Source organism: Microchirus variegatus (assembly GCF_963457635.1).
Source record: "Microchirus variegatus genome assembly, chromosome: 7".
NCBI classification, from domain to species: Eukaryota; Metazoa; Chordata; class Actinopteri; order Pleuronectiformes; family Soleidae; genus Microchirus; species Microchirus variegatus.
Window position 1 is genome coordinate 2,064,462 of NC_139808.1, and position 17,037 is coordinate 2,081,498.

The 17,037-nt window shown below is 43.9% G+C and overlaps 1 protein-coding gene across 3 annotated transcripts in view; it reads left to right on the top strand.

The window, feature by feature from the left end:
• The window catches only part of uba7 (ubiquitin-like modifier activating enzyme 7), a 54,942-nt gene that overhangs the window by 16,784 nt on the left and 21,121 nt on the right, over positions 1-17,037 (top strand). For 2 of the 3 annotated variants that reach the window (XM_083891839.1, XM_083891840.1), the window contains 4 exons: positions 878-1,079; positions 1,166-1,257; positions 4,820-4,912; positions 7,787-7,978. In XM_083891839.1, the coding sequence (XP_083747965.1) occupies positions 878-1,079; positions 1,166-1,257; positions 4,820-4,912; positions 7,787-7,978 (579 nt within the window). Of the gene's footprint in view, positions 1-877; positions 1,080-1,165; positions 1,258-4,819; positions 4,913-5,105; positions 5,218-7,786; positions 7,979-17,037 lie in introns of those variants that run through there. The other variant, XM_083891841.1, reaches the window with a different exon arrangement.

Consider the following 17,037-nt stretch of genomic DNA (forward strand, 5'->3'; position numbering starts at 1 on the left):
CCTTATACATGTGGTGCTAAATGTTAATTTCTTTAGAATTTTGAATTACCTGCCCCACAGGATCTGTTGAAAATATTTGCAAACCTCTTATGGAATAATTTTAACGTATTTTTGGAAATTCAGGAAATGATCCATTTGATGCACTTTGACAGTGAGCTGAGTTTCTTCTCAAAAACAAAAAGTATCTCGGAATGACTCGAAATTTACCATCATAATAGTCGGCATCGCCCTGAACAAGGATCCATTAAAAATATTTGCAAAACTATTAAGGAATAATTTTATCGAATTTTTGAAAATTAGGAAATGATCCATTTGCCCTGATGCACTTTGACAGTGAGCTGAGTTTCTTCTCAAAACCAAAAAGTATCTCAGAATGACTTGAAATTTACCATCATAATAGTCGGCATCGCCCTGAACAAGGATCCGTTGAAAATATTTGCAAATCTCTTATGGAATAATTTTAACGAATTTTTGAAATTCAGGAAATGATCCATTTGATGCACTATGACAGTGAGCTGACTTTCTTCACAAAAACAAAAAGTATCTCTGAATGACTCCGAATTTACCATCATAATAGTCTGCATCTCCCTGAACGAGGATCCATTGAAAATATTTGCAAATCTCTTATGGAATAATTTTAACGAATTTTTGAAATTCAGGAAATGATCCATTTGCCCTGATGCACTTTGAATTGAAATTTACCATCATCTCTTAAGAAATAATTTTAACGAATAACAAACTTGAACACCGGAAATGGGCCTCTATACACCTATGTACACATTCCATTGATTGAAAATAAGTGCTTTTCCTTAAAAAATAAGGACATTTCTGTAAATCTTCTTGTTTTCATTGATCCATGTATGGATACTGCGTTTAGACGACCCACGTGGAGTATGTGGTGGCAGCGGCTAATCTGTACGGACGCATCTACGGGATCGAAGGGACGAGAGACGGTGCCTCAATCGCACGAATCCTCGAGCAAGTCCACGTGCCGTCTTTTACTCCCAGCTCGTCCGTGACGATCCACGCGAATGACGCGGAGCTGGAGGAGAGCCGAGGACGGGAAAGCGACGACGCAGGTGAGTTACACCTGAACACTTTCATGTTCCTCGTACACTCCCGGGGGGTCGTCTCTTATTCACCACCTCTCGTGTCTTTGCTGCAGAGAAAGCTCGACTCGAGGAGCTGAAAGCAAAGTTGGCCTCGCCGTCTCTGAGAAGCTCAGCCGTGAGGATGAAGCCCATCGACTTTGAGAAGGTAGGGCGGGGATTGTAGCGACGGCTCTGCTGCTCACAGCGCAGACACCACAGACACAGTGGCAGCTGAGCCCTAGCAGGGTGCTTCACTTCAAATCTATAGGCGCTTTTTTTTCCCCTCCCCACCATCTCTGGGAGCTCAGTGACCTGAGACAGAAACAGAGCTTGCTTGTTTTCTGTGCTCACTGAACACCCTGGATTTAAGATAGATGTATATTTTGGGACTGCACATCCCTCCTTGCAAAAACAGTAAAAAAAAAAAAAAAAAAATTGGTGACACGACTCATGTGGAACAGATTTCTTTCTACAGGAGTCTGTGTGAAAGCGACAGTGACGCTTGTTTTGCCGAAATGCAGCGCACTCGCGAATTTGAGACGGACGGAGACGTACTGGTGTCAAACCAAAGTCTTTGAAGTGGCACACTCTGAACCCTCCAGGCAAATTTACTCTTTATAACACAGTCTACTGTGCATCGAGCCACCGCTGCAGTCTCCACTCCCACTCATTCACACCCCATTTCAACACCTCATCACTCTCTGTCTGGACTTCATTGGCTTTAGCACTAAGTTGACAATTAAAGCATTTGTGGCTGGGTTCACCATTTGTATTCCCCTGTCTGATACTCAGTGCGTTTACATGCATGTTAAAAGTCTGATTTTAGTCAGACTAAAGGCCACATTATACTTCTCCGACTGCGTATGCGTTATCCGTCTGCGTCACCACGGAGACGCCTCGAGCATTTATACTTCTGCGTCGTGGTGACGGACACTCGCTGCAATTTCCCGCCCGATCAGTAGGGGTCGCTGCGCAAGGTTGTTGTGCTTCTGGCTACAGTGAGCAATGGCGTCCGAGAAAGAAAGAGAGAGAAAGACTGTTGTTGTTGAAACAGTGGCCGTTTGTCACTTTTCTGTGTGACGGAACGCAGTTTTAAGATAATTTGAGGCGAGAAATTGGCCATTTAGAGTCTAAACATGTGCTGTGTGTGTTAAGATATGACGTATTTATAGTTCGGCAGCGGCGTTATCGGCGGGGATCAGCTCCGCCTCTGTCAGGACGCCCGGAGCGCACTGAGAGCCGGCACAGAGCAGCTTAGCTCAGCCTGTCCTGAGGACCAATCGCAGCTCTTGCCGTCTCCGTAGTCCCTTGACGGAGTGACGGACACTTAAAAAATATTCCGTGCACCCGGAGACGACGCAGAGGCTCTTCGACAGTCTCTGCGTCGACGCAGAGTCTCTACGTAGCCTACGCAGAGCACTTTACGCAGAAGTATAAATTGGGCTTAAGACAATAATTATTTGGTTTGTGTCATGTAAACATGCTAGTCTGACTAAAATCAAGCTAGTCTTAGTGGGTCTAACATATCTGGATAATGCGATTCATAGTCTGATTACTGCTGCATGTATACGCTTAAGCCCAATTTATACTTCTGCGTAAAGTGCTCTGCGTAGGTTACGCAGAGTCCTCTGCGTCGACGCAGAACCTGTTGTAGAGTCTCTGCGTCGTCTCCGGCTGCACGGAATATTTTTTAAGTGTCCGTCACTCCGTCAAGGGACAACGGAGACGGCAAGAGCTGCGATTGGTCCTCAGGACAGGCCGAGCGAAGCTGCTCTGTGCCGGCTCACAGTGAGCAGCGAGCGTCCACAGAGGGCGGAGCTGAACACCGCCGACTTCGTCGCTGCCGAACTATAAATACGTCATATCTTAACACACACAGCACATGTTTAGACTCTAAATGGCCAATTTCTCGCCTCAAATTATCTTAAAACTGCGTTCCGTCACACAGAAAAGTGAGAAACGGCCACTGTTTCAACAACAACAGTCTTTCTCCCTCGGACGCCATTGCTCACTGTAGCCAAAAGCACAACAACCTTGCGCAGCGACCCCTACTGATCGGGCGGGAAATTGCAGCACATATCCGTCACCACGACGCAGAAGTATAAAGGCTCGAGTGGTCTACGTGGTGACGCAGTCGGATAACGCATTACGCAGTCGGAGAAGTATAATGTGGCCTTTAGTCAGACTGGAGTTGGACTTGGCGATCTGTGCATACACCAAAATGTCCTGAAAGACGTATAAAATGCGATACTGTTGCCGGAAATCAAATCCAATTTGTACCACGATTCACGATGTTTATCAGGTACGAAACATCTGCTCGATCCATCTCATCGTTCACTGTTTGTTTTTCTGTGACGTAAAGGTCAACAGGAAACAGTAGGCACTAGCTTATAGAGAGATGCAGCGCCACCTACAGAGGCGGAGTCAGTCAATAAAGCAATTTTCTCCTCCACTTGGCAAGTTGTCTGATTTCTTGCCTTAGTCGGACTATGGCCTTAGCTCGATTAAACTGTGAATGTCAACGTACTGACAAATACAATTTCTCAAACATATCCCTTACCGAGTTGTTTTGTGACAGTCAGTTATCCAATCAACAAGACTGACATTATGTCCCAAACACGTCTTTAGTCTTGCATACAACCTTTTGAGGAGCACGGCCTCAAATAATTTGTAGATTTCTTTTCAGATCTGCCGTTAACAGCTTTAATAGACTTCTCTATCTGCTTCTCTTCCGTATGAGATGCATTCAAGGAACATCAAAAGAAACGAGAACGAAGAGCAGCTTCTTTGCCTGGGCCGTCAGAATCCTGAACTCCTGAAATCCATTTAAAATCCCAAATTTTAGTCAATTTGTTGTCTTGTACAATAACAACAAACACTTTCTATCTAAACCAGTTTGTCCAATGGTATAGGACTGTCTACATTTCAACAGAGGGTATTTTACTCATCATGGTCCATAAGAGAAACTCCATTGTCTTTACATAATAGTAATGTATTATCTTTCCCTGAATATATGGAGAGCAATTTTGAGACCTCCAGCATGGAAGTGGGGTGCTCCGGATTCAACAAAGGGCTTTAAGCAACCTGGAAAAGATGCAGTTACAGCCGCACAGTGAAAGCTGCAGGGGGTGAATGGTATGAATTAGGGAGGCAATCGAAAGTGAACTCCAGACAGCCCCCGAATTAGGGCTCTGATAAATCACTCAGGAGAAGCAGGATGGAGGTGGATGAGGTAAGGCAGGCACATATCGAATATCATCTCGAATAAGAACGAGATCTCCCTATTGCCCCCCCCCCCCCCCCCCTTCATTTTCATCCTTACGTGCCCAGGTCATGCTGTGGATAGATGGAATGTGTGTAGGAGGGTTTCAGAGGCATCAGGTTGCCAGTTAGGAGCGTCCTCGCAGTCCCTAAAGCCATCCCTGAGTGACAGTCGCCTTCCTCTGCCTTTGTGCAGCCACAGCGGCGCAGGCATGACCTCACTGGCCACGTCGATCACGACCAGAAATCTGATTTCCACTGCATTCTGATGGGGTGACCAATGTCATGTATCAGAGCAGTTTGGGACGCGGCAACAAAAGCCTTTCGAAAGCGCGGCTAACTCGCTAAACCACATCACAGGGAACGTGGGCCAGGCCTCGCAGCAGTTTGTCCGTGAAAGTATCTGCACATCTGTTGTGGAAATAACACGTCACTGATGCATGTGTAACATCTCACCTGGATCACAGGACGATGACACTAACTTCCACATGGACTTCATCGTCGCCGCGTCTAACCTGAGGGCCGAGAACTACAGCATCCCTGCAGCGGATCGACACAAGGTTAACATTTACACTGTTATGCATCATCTCATTTAAAGCTCACATAGAGTGGTCCTGTTGCACATAAATGTTAGTTATGGAGGTCTACTTACATATATTAACTTGTTTTTATGGTCAAAAACCTCCTAGTTGCTGTAAACGAGCCGATAGAAATCCTCTTTTCTGACGGTGTTTTTCTGCTGTGAGATTTCAGAGTGAACTTTCACCCCCAGAAGACAGAGTCTTGTGATTGGCCAGTACTATCCAGCACATCCGTTCTCAGAAGCGCAGCGCCCCCCTCTGGAACGGCGGATGCACTGCTCCTCATTATCAAAACATTGTTTTAACAGTGTTTAAAAATAGCTTGTTCACGACTCCCCGCCTCAGTCCCTTTGTGACTTTAAACCGGAGTCAGACCCAGAGTCAGAAGACACTGTTGCTCGTGAAACACCTCCACAACGGACGTTATTCTTATTCTGCGGTTCAATGTACGCAACCGGATGTGCCCGGACTAGTGCCCGGAGCTGGACGATCGGTTGTTCAGGAGAACCGCTGCTTACGTAACTATTTCGGGATTTTCAGTGATCTCGTTGAGCCCCGAGATTACAATAAAACACAACGTTCTCAGCAGTGGCTGAACTGTTTGTTTCGAACCGTCAGGGCTTCATAAACAAGGTAATGACGCAGATACACACCAAAAAAACAGCGTTAATAGGAACTTCCGGTCTAGTTCCGCTTTAATCTGCACTAGTGCTGTGCAAAAGGTTAACGCGCGCTAACTCATAACACGTTTCCACGACGACTGACCAGAAAAAGACGCGAACGACGTCATGTTTGCGTGCCGCGACACCGGAGTCCAGGCACCGTTTACCAGTTAGCTCCGTTAGCTGCATTAGCTCCTTTTAGCACCGGTTAGCGCGCCCACAGTCCAACTGGAGCGGTCTGTTTATTAAACGAAAAGAGCAGCGCTACAAATAACCAGCGTACTTGTGCGCTGCGTATGTGTGCGTCTGTTTTTAAAGTTTAGCATTACTTTAGAGACTAATTTTAACAATCGCGAGTCACGTATGTAACATGATGTCACGCGCGACTTTTTCCGGTCAGTCGCCATGAAAACGCGTCGCGCGTTAACGCTGACACTGTGAAACGCCGTTGGCGCGTCAACGTTTGACAACACTAATCTGCGCTAAGGGTTACAAATACAATAGCGTTCAAAAGTTTGGGCTCACTTAGAAATTTCCTTATTTTTGAAGGAAAATCACTTTTTTTCAATGAATATAACACTAAATGAATCAGAAATACACTCTATACATTGTTAATGTTGTAAACGACTATTCTAGCTGCAAACGTCTGGTTTTTAATGGAATATGTACATAGGTGTATAGAGGCACATTTACACTGTTCTAATGGTACATTGTGTTTGCTAATGGTGTTAGAAGACTATTGGATGATTAGAAAACCCTTGTGCAATGATGTTAGCACAGCTGGAAACAGTTTTGCTGTTTTTTTGACAAAAGCAAAGTTTGAAGGGCAAAATTATTACGAAAATTCTATAGGTGACCCCAAACTATTGAACTGTAGTGTACCTCTTATTTACTTTACATCATATAAAGTGAGTCAGAGATTGGAGGCGGTGAAGATTAGAGAAAAACACTGCACTCTGCCCCCCCCCCCCTCCCCTCCCCCTCCCTCGGGGTTGTGTTTTGAGTTGCTGCAGCACACACCTGCCCCAGAGCCGCAGTAACGGCCGGCTCACCCATTGTTCCCGGAGCAAAACTAATCACGGCACTTTACCTGTCGCCTGGGAGGCGACACCTGAGCCAGACCTTGTACCAGAGTGCTGCTGCAGACACACAGCAAAAGAATAAAAATGGGAGGAGGGGGGGTGGGGGGGGAGACGGGTACTGCTGAGTGAGGGGAGGAGAAAAGAGGGTTAACTTAATCATACAGAGACCACGTGTTGCATCTCGTTTGGGAACAACATTATCACCGTTGGGCTCTGTTGACCAGTACTTGAAAGCGATACTTGAGTAAAAGTACCTTAAAAGTATCTTACCCCGAAAATGACATTGGTTGAAGTTAAAGTCACCTTTTAGAATATTACTTAAAGCACCTGACATTTACTGTACTTAACTATCAAAAGTAATTTTCTGATAGAAAATGTACTCAGTATTAGTAAAAGTAAAAGTATTGGTCGGCCGCTCGGCTAACGGCTAAGAGCTGAAACCTGGAAACCGGAGACCAGAGCCTCGGTGTCAGACACGGTAAACAACGAGCCGCCGGTGTGTTTTAAGTCCACTAGGAGCTGAAATCTACGCTAACAGCTAAGCGGCTAACAGCTAGTGCCGCTAAAAACAACTAGCGACAACAAACCGGCTTCAGTCACCAACTTAACTTTTATTTTGTAGTAAGGAAGATGTATCAGAGTAGAAGTACACATTTTAATACTACATTTATAATGTAGCGGAGTTAAAGTAAAAGTTGCCAGAAATATAGATAACAAAGTAAAGTACAGATATGTGAAAATTCTATGTGAAAGTACAGTAACTTGACTAGTGAGACCTACTTAAGAGCTGTGCAAAGAAATGTGTAAGTTCCTACTGTATGAAATGCATTTTAATAGATGCAAGATCTGCTGTAAAATAACTACAATTACTGTCTATACTGTATTATACTGTATATAAGTATTAGCATACTTAAAAATGCAATATTTACCAAAGCACAAACACAGACGCTAAGTGTCAAAGGTCAAATGAGTTGCCTTGTGCAGCAAAATGTCCCCTTTAGTATTACATGACCAACTGTAGTGATTACTATGTTGAACCTAGTGTATTTTTTATACTGTACCTGTTGTATATTGTGAAATAAATCTTTATTTTGTCCCCCTTTTCACAGAGTAAACGCATCGCCGGACGCATCATCCCAGCGATTGCCACCACGACAGCAGCAGTGGCAGGTCTGATGTGCCTGGAGTTGTACAAACTGGTGCTGGGTCTCAAGAACATCGCGTCGTACCGCACAACCTACATCAACCTGGCCGTTCAGTACTTTGTTCTGACTCAGCCCAACAAGCCCGCGCAATTCCAAGTGAGTAACAGCCCTTTTTGCACAGCCGCGATTTTATTCCGAGTTGAGCGATCACGGGAGGTTTTAGGGTTGAGATCTATGGAGCAGTCATTCTCCCTAAAAGACCTGACTGAGGCACTTTATACAGCCTGACAGAGCCGTACTGTACGTGCATTCATAATTTAAGCCTCTCTACTCTGAGGATAAATCCGTTGAGTCCTTTCTGGGTTGACTTATTTCCTCTTTGCTGGAGAGCATTAAGTCATGAATCAGTGCCTCTCAGCGTAGAGAGAGACCATCTCAGACTCTCATCCCGAGTCTTTAGCTCGCTCAATACGGTCCTTGTACCATCTCAGCGCGTATAAGTCACCGACGTCCGCCTCCGTGTTTGGACAAATCAAGTCGCACTAAGGCAGCTTTAGTTCAAAGCAGGATGAAAGTAGCTCATTCTATTCAAAAGGTCAAACGCGGTCTGTTGTGAGCGCCACACGGCGGCGCAGTGGTTAGCGCAGTCGCGGTTGGGTTTCTCCGGTTTCCTCCGACAGACCAAAAAAGATGCAGAGCTAAATTGTGTTTTCCATCAAAAGTCACACTTTTATTCATCAAAAGAGTTGCAAAATGAATAGAAAATATATAATCAAGTCATTAACGAGATTAAAAATTTGCTCTTCAAACTCACTTGCCCGTCAAAGAACCAGCAAAGCTGTTTTCAGCTGTGCTAACATCATTGCACAAGGGTTTTCTAATCATCCAATAGCCTTCTAACGTGATTAGCAAACACAATGTACCATTAGAACACGGAACATGGAAATGGGCCTCTATACACCTATGTACATATTCCATTAAAAACCAGACGTTTGCAGCTAGAATAGTCGTTTACCACATTAACAATGTATAGAGTGTATTTATGATTAATTTAAAGGGGCACTGTGTAGTATTTATGGGTTTATATGACCCAAAATCCACTTTTTTATACATATGATGTGCTCCTGCATTGTCTAGTCACTGTATAATAGTTTGTGTTTCATTTTCGTAGTGTTTCAAAAAGTCATGTAAAATAACATGGTCGCGGGCCGCGGTTGCATAGCCACTGTTAGCAGAGAGACGCCATGTTTCTACGGGAGCCTGTAAGGACAAACGCGAGAGAACAAATCAAGCGTCTCTTTACTTGTAGCTGAAGTCCCGCCTCCACTCTCTCCGCTTCGTCTGCTACGGCCGCGGTAGCTCCGCCCTCTCCCTCGCCTCACGAACCTCATCTGCTGACACGGAGAAAGAGGACGAGGACGACATTTGACCGGCTGAGGACACCGTAGCGCTCAGGGAAGGGAGGGGGTGAGCAGAGGGGCAGTTCTTTGTTGTAAATTTCAGCCTCTCCTCTAGATGGCACTATAAACTACTTACTTCACCTTTAATGTTATAGTCATTGAGAAAAAAAGTGCTTTTCCTTCAAAATTAAGGACATTTCTAAGTGAGCCCAAACTTTTGAAGTGTAGTGTATGTACGTCAGCTGGGATTGGCTGCAGTGACCCGCGGCCTTCATGCAGAGGATAAAGCAGTAGACGATGGATGGATGGTCTTTTATGCTGTATGGCACTTTAAAACACAAACATAAAATGACTAGTACCCACAAAACACACCCCCGGGGGTCACATCTTAGGTCAACATTTGAGAGGGTATCCAGTATCCAGTCAAATAACGTTGCCGTCCTCTCACTCGCTTGTCCCTCGATGTCTCACCTCGGAGGGGAATCAGACCCCAACTTTCCCAACCCAGGGAACTGAGCCTCTGACAGACACGGGGTCAATGGGGGTCGCAGAGTGGGCTAACTCCGTCCCGGAGGAACGTGAGGTTGGAGTGACAGAGTCTCCGAGACAGTGTAGGTCCGATTTCGGCTTCGGTTACAGGGCTGAAACGCTGCAGCTGCGTAAAAAGCCGCGATGATGACAGAGGCAGCTGTGACTCTCCGTGTGAAGTCCCTGGCATGCACTCTTACTTATCTACAAAGACCCCCCGTGTTCTTGCAGTTGTCATGTGCGAGCTCAAATCAAAGCGTTTCCATGCACGTGCATCATTTCCGATGGTTTCCTTGAAGCGAGAAACATTGCTGGATCATTTAGTAGACGTAAGATTTTCCAAACGCAGGCCTTTTTTTCCCCCAGTGAGGCTCGTAGTGCAGCGTCAGCTTTTCAGCCTTGCACTGTTCAGCAGAGAACAGACAGGACATCAAACCCGGCACAAAGAGGGAAAGAGAGCAATGCATGAGAGAAAGTGAGAGGTGTTTGTCTGCCAAATCCTTTGAGCCATTCGAGTGGGAGATCCTGTGATAGTCAAAGACATTTTGAAGTCAGTTTTCAATTTCAAAATTAGCTCACACCGGTGATGTCTTCCTGTGTTGTGTGCGTGAGCCACAACAGCATCGAATGACACAAATGATGTTTTTGCCGTTCACATCAAAGTGATTCCAAACTGTACTGAACTATGAGCCCATAAAAGTAATAGTGGTTGAGTTTAGATAGTTGTTAGCATAACTCACCTGAACTGTAGTAACTCATACAACACATTGGTGAGTTAAAATGACCACATCTTTGAATTGAATCCTCTCCAGTTCAATTTAAAACACATTGCAATGTTAAAACTGCTGTTAAACTGTTTTAAACTGATGTGATACTGGTATCTACAACAATAATGTTTCCTTATTTGTGAAGGCAAAACCAAAATATACCTTCACAAAATGCTTTTATGACTTTATTCTCATAGTAGTACTACTTTACTTTTACGAGTTTATTCTCGTAATATTACAAGTATATTCTCGAAAGATCACAACTTTATTCCCGTAATATTACCACTTAATTCTCGAAAGATTGCGACGTAATTCTAAAAAAAATTACAACTTTATTCTCACAATTTGTCTTTATTCTCATAATACTACGAGTATATTCTCGAAAGATATTATGACTTAATCCTTCAACGATTACAATTTTATTCCCGAAAGATTACGACTTTATCTCTCGTAATTTACATCTTTATTCTCGTAATTTGAGTTTATTCTCGTATTATTATTACGACTTTAGGTAACGCTTTCTTTTACAGTCCCCTAATTACCAGGTATTTAGCTGGTAAATTCATGGTAACACCAAAGTGTTACTAGGTAATTACCAATGGTAATAAGAAAGTAAATACAGTGAAACTGTTGCCAAAATACTGGGCATTTACCTGGTAACTATATAGTTAATTATAGCGTGTTATTACTGCTGTTAATAAGAAGGTATGTACAGCTAAACTATGGCAAAACTATGGTAAATGTAAGTGTATTATTGGGTTATAAACTGGTAATAAGCAGGTACCTAATTACTAGCTATTTACCCAAGGGGTAATCTAACAAACCTAACCCTAAAAATGTGTGTAATTACATGGAAACAAGCTTGGCTTTCTTTTACAGTACAGTTTTACTTTACTTACCGAGTACATTACCGTGCATTACCCAGTATTTTGGCAACGGTTTCACTGTATTTACTTATCTTATTACCCTTGGTAATTACCTAGCAACACTTTAGTGTTACCATGAATTTACCAGCTAAATACCAGGTAATTAGGGGACTGTAAAAGAAAGCGTTACCCGACTTTATTCTCGAAAGATTACGACTTTATTCTTGTAATTTACATCTTTATTCTCGTAATTTATGAGTTTATTCTCGTATTATTACGCCTTTTTTTCTCGTATTATCACGGCTTTATTCTCGAAAGATTAAATATTTTTTTCTTTTCAGTTTGGCCCTAATACTCCATCGTAGGTATCAATGTTGATACGAGTACCTCTGAAGTTCAGTTTTAGTTGAGTTGCTGTGTAATCATGTTCCAGTCAAAAGCCCCAGGCCCTTGTTCTTTTTAACTTCCTGTGTGACCTGTATCGACACATGTATGTTTGTGTTTTCCATGGATCTCTGATGTTCTTTGAGTCTCGCCGTTATCTCATCAAAATGAAAGGATAATATCGAGTTGAACGTAAGGCGCAGCGTCTTAAGTTAAAAGTAAATAAAAAAAGTGATTATAAGTTGTAGAAATGAGCTCACAGTGGCAAAAGATGAGAAAACGGGGAGTAATTAATAATCTGTTATCGCTCTAATCTCGCCGAGATTAGAGGGCTTTTTATTGGACGGCTTTCAAAGCGGTCGTGCAGACGTGCAGCTGTTGAACGTCACTGATCAGACATGCACTATCAAGAGCTCGGCTTACTTTGCCTCGACGACCGTGGACCTCGCTGCGTTCGTGAGATCAGTCTCAGTTCATTTATATCGAGTAACCGCACTTTACTTTACGTCTCAGGGTTAGCGCTGGTGGCCCCGCCCAGGGTTCGTCTCCACGTGAACCGGGGTCGTCACAGCGACTCTATAGATGTTTGACACCAGCCTGAACTGCACCAACTGATATCATATGGCTGTTGTGATTGGAGGCTTTTAGAAAAGATGTTATAGATCAAAAAACGCTATATGGCCTACACTCTTAGAAATAAGGGTTCCAAAAGGGTCCTTTTGAAGTTCTACCTGGAACCATTTGCTTCTGAAAAACCCTTTCCCGAAAAAAGGTTTTTTTTCAATGGTTCTTGGTAACACTAATGGTTCCAGTAAGAACCATTTTGATCCAGAGAACCCTTTAAAAACCCTTTTCTGGTTTTAAAAGGGTTCTTGGTGGAACCCTCCAAAAGGATTCCAGGTAGAACCTTTATAAATAGGTTCCACCTGGAGCCAAAAAGGGTTCTCCTATGAGGAAAAGCCGAAGAACCTTATATGGTTCCACTTAGCACTTTTATTTCTAAGCGTTTACTCCAATTTTTTCAAAAAAATGGGTGTCAAAATGAATCATTGTCTTCACCTATTCACATCTTATTCTATACACAATTCCACACAGTGTGTTTTTTGAATGAAAATGACAATAATGATTTTAAAAATTACCACAATTCCTGTTGAAATAATCACACTTAGATACTGATTCAAAGATCTTTTTCCGCCCGAGCACACTGTAACTAAACAAGTGGCAGCTCATTCCTCCACCACACCAAAAACATTTCCCAGTAACTGTTGCTTTAAAACAGCTGTTTCCCAAAATAGGAAGTTCCTCTGGCTTCCCCTGCTGAAGCAGAAATATGTAAACAACTGTGAGCTTGTCCTCATGCGCTCAACACAAGTGTCATTTTCCCTCCCTGTGTTTGACGGCCCTCAGTTGGGGGACATTTAACGTAACACGTGTTGTGGAGCACGTGTTGGTACATGTTTCCCAAACACTTATAGATATAGAAAATCTCAAAAATGGCTACAGGTACTTGCAAGAAAATCTGTGCCAAATCTTGTTATTACCTGAATTAGATTAGTTATTGACAGGGATAACAACTTGTTGTCATCTCATACCAAAGCCGTGGCAATGTTTATATCTGACCACATTTGCGCAAGCGCACTTTGCATTACCGTTAAAAATCCAACGGTTTCTGAGAGAGGAGGAAAAAACGGCCTGTAAAACATTTTCTATAACATTTTCTATACCCACAAAATAACCGTTTCTCTAAAATATTGTTCACAAATTTGTCTAAATCGGTGTTAGTGAGCACTTCTCCTTTACTGAGATAATCCATCCCACGTCACAGGTGTGGGCATATCAAGATGCTGATTGGACAGCATGAATATTGCACACTTTTGCTTCATTCCGTGTGTCAGAAAACCATTTTTTCATGCAGTAAATTGTAAATAACTGCATGTATTTCAGTTCGGGAAAAATGGGCAAAAACACTTTACCCACAGGATATTTTCTGGCCCTTTTGTGGATAAAATAATAAGAAAATAAAAGTCAAATTATATTATTCATTTTTTTCCGTTATATAAACCTGCACCAACAAATGACACATTTTAATAACAACAATTATTAACCCAGATAATAATCAACCAATTCTGCAGATCCCTGCCTGTGCAGTACTGTATATTTAGTATCCATCACAACAATATAACTACTTCTGCCCTACTTTAGTATCCCCTCACTTTTACGATAATTAGTCTTATGTCTTATCAGCGTGTTCGCCTCAAACAGAAACAGTTAGCAAGTGGTTTGTCAGGAAATCAGGCCTTTGGTGTTTTCCTGCTCCTCAGCAAGCTCTGAGGAGAAGAAGGGAAACATCTAAAACACGTGTTTTAACACACGCCCAGATGTGGCCCGCCACATAATTTTATGTGACCCGTGAGGTCTATGCTGCTTAGAGGCGTGTGTTGACCAAAAAAAATGGCGGGGGTGAAGGAGGGCGCTGGACGCTGTACGTGGAGCACCTCCGAAAACCAAGTGCCTGATCAGTATCTGGTCGGAGGGACGAGATCCAGAAGAAGAAGCTGCAGTCATCCAGGAACAAGATGGCCGACCTAAAAATGCAACAGCGGATGCGGGAGGCCGGCTACGATCGTACAGTCGAGCGAGTAAAGAGGAAAGTTGTAAGCGCCGCGGGTGTCCTGTCGGATTTCCGGGCGGTGTGTCTAAAGACGTCGCGACAGTGGCGTCCCGACAGCGGGAAATTTCGCCGCTCTCGCGAAAAGCGTAATGTAAAGTGGGCCTTAAAGGTGACACAGAGTGGTCCTGTTGCACATAAATGTTAGTTATGGAGGTCTACTTACATATATTAACTTGTTTTTATGCTCAAAAACCTCCTAGTTGCTGTAAACGAGCCGAAAGAAATCCTCTTTTCTGACGGAGTTTTTCTGCTGCGAGATTTCTAGAGTGAACTTTCACCCCCAGAAGACAGAGTCTTGTGATTGGCCAGTACTATCCAGCACATCCGTTCTCAGAAGCGCAGCGCCCCCCTCTGGAACGGCGGATGCACTGCTCCTCATTATCAAAACATTGTTTTAACAGTGTTTAAAAATAGCTTCTTCACGACTCCCCGCCTCAGTCCCTTTGACGACCTTTGACCCGGAGTCAGACCCAGAGTCAGAAGACACTGTCGCTCGTGAAACACCTCCACAAAGGACGCTATTCTTCTTCTGCGGTTCAATGTACGCAACCGGATGTGCCCGGACTAGTGCCCGGAGCAGGACGATCTGCTGTTCAGGAGAACCGCTGCTTATGTAACTATTACGGGATTTTCAGAGATCTCGTTGAGCCCCGAGATTACAATAAAACACAGCGTTCTCAGCAATGGCTGAACTGTTTGTTTTCGAACCTTCAGGGCTTCATAAACAAGGAAATTGACACTGATACACACCAAAAAAACAGCGTTAATAGGAACTTCCGGTCTGCTTTAAACATGAACAGGGCAGTGAGGCCCCAAGACCAGGATTGCGAAAGCCTGACTTAGTAAGGCCTAAGTTCCACTGCAGCTCTCTTGCAGACAGTCATGTTATTGCAGAAAACAGCCACACACACAACACATTAAAGGGTTATCCCAAGAGCGGCAAAGATTAACGAGAGTTTTGCTGCTATAGCTGGAACTGAGCTGCAGCGTCAGTAAAACAGAGGGAAAATCAGCCCTGTGGGCAGGACAAAGGAGGACAAGTTTCAGCTGGGTATTAAAAGCCTCTATCATCATCATCATCATCCTCATCCCCTTTGGGAACTCAGTACATACCAGTTGGCAGTGTCTTTACTCGCCTGCTTCGTCGTGGAGATACTCCCTCTTTCTATGTTTGTGCAAACATCCTCCACACTGTGGTCTTAACTCTGTGCCCTTTCACACTCACTCCCACAGTCGAAACCTCTTCCCTAACTTGCCCTTTTTCGGGGTCTGTAATTGAATTAGCCAGCGTCTGCAGGCAAACCTCCTTAAACTGGAGGAAGCCACTGCGAGGTCACACTGGCTCTTTGTTAATTGCCTGCAGAAATGACGGCTGTTTCCTGCCGTCACAGGAAGCCGAGGATTAAAACCAGATTTCGGCCACAGAGTCTGAAGATACACCAGGAGGAAGGCAGGGATTGTGTTTATCTGCTCTGTACTCTATGTTTTGGAAAATGCACTACCGTTCAAAAGTGTCGGGGTCCCCTTTACGATTTTTGTTGTGTTTTTTCCATTAAAAGTCACACTTTTATTCATCAAAAGAGTTGCAAAATGAATCGAAAATATAGTCAAGACATTGACAAGATTAAAAATACGGTTTTCAGCTCTGCTAACATCATTGCACAAGGGTTTTCAAGGGTTTTCTAATCATCCAATAGCCTTCTAACGCCATTAGCAAACACAATGTACCATTAGAACACTGGAGAGGTGGTAGCTGGAAACGGGCCTCTACACTCTTAGAAATAAAAGTGCAAAGTAGAACCATATAAGGTTCTTCGGCTCGTCGGTTCCACCTGGAACCCTTAAGCCCAATTTATACTCCTGCGTAAAGTCCTCTGCGTAGGTAGAGACTGTCGAAGAGCCTCTGCGTCGTCTCCGACTGCACGAAATAATTTTTAAGTGTCCGTCACTCCGTCAAGGGACAACGGAGACGGCTGCGATTGGTCCTCAGGACAGGCCGAGATATCGCTGCTCTGTGCCGGCTCACAGTGAGCACCGAGCGTCCACAGAGGGCGGAGCTGATCACCGCCGACAACGTCGCTGCCAAACTATAAATACTTCATATCTTAACACACACAGCACATGTTTAGACTCTAAATGGCCAATTTCTCGCCTCAAATTATCTTAAAACTGCGTTCCGTCACACAGAAAAGTGAGAAACGGCCACTGTTTCAACAACAACAGTCTTTCTCTCTCTTTCTTTCTCGGACGCCATTGCTCACTGTAGCCTGAAGCACAACAACCTTGTGCAGCGACCCCTACTGATCGGGCGGGAAATTGCAGCGGGTATCCGTCACCACGACGCAGAAGTATGAAGGCTCGAGTCGTCTCCGTGGTTACACAGACGAATAACGCATACGCAGTCGGAGAAGTATAATGTGGCCTTTACTGTTACCAAGAACCCTTTTGAAACCCTTTATTCAGGAAAGGGCTTTTAAAGGGTTCTCTGGATCAAAATGGTTCTTGCTGGAACCATTAGTGTCACCAAGAACCCTTGAAAAATGCTTTCTTCGGGAAAGGGTTTTTCAGAAGCAAATGGTTCCAGGTAGAACCTCAGCAC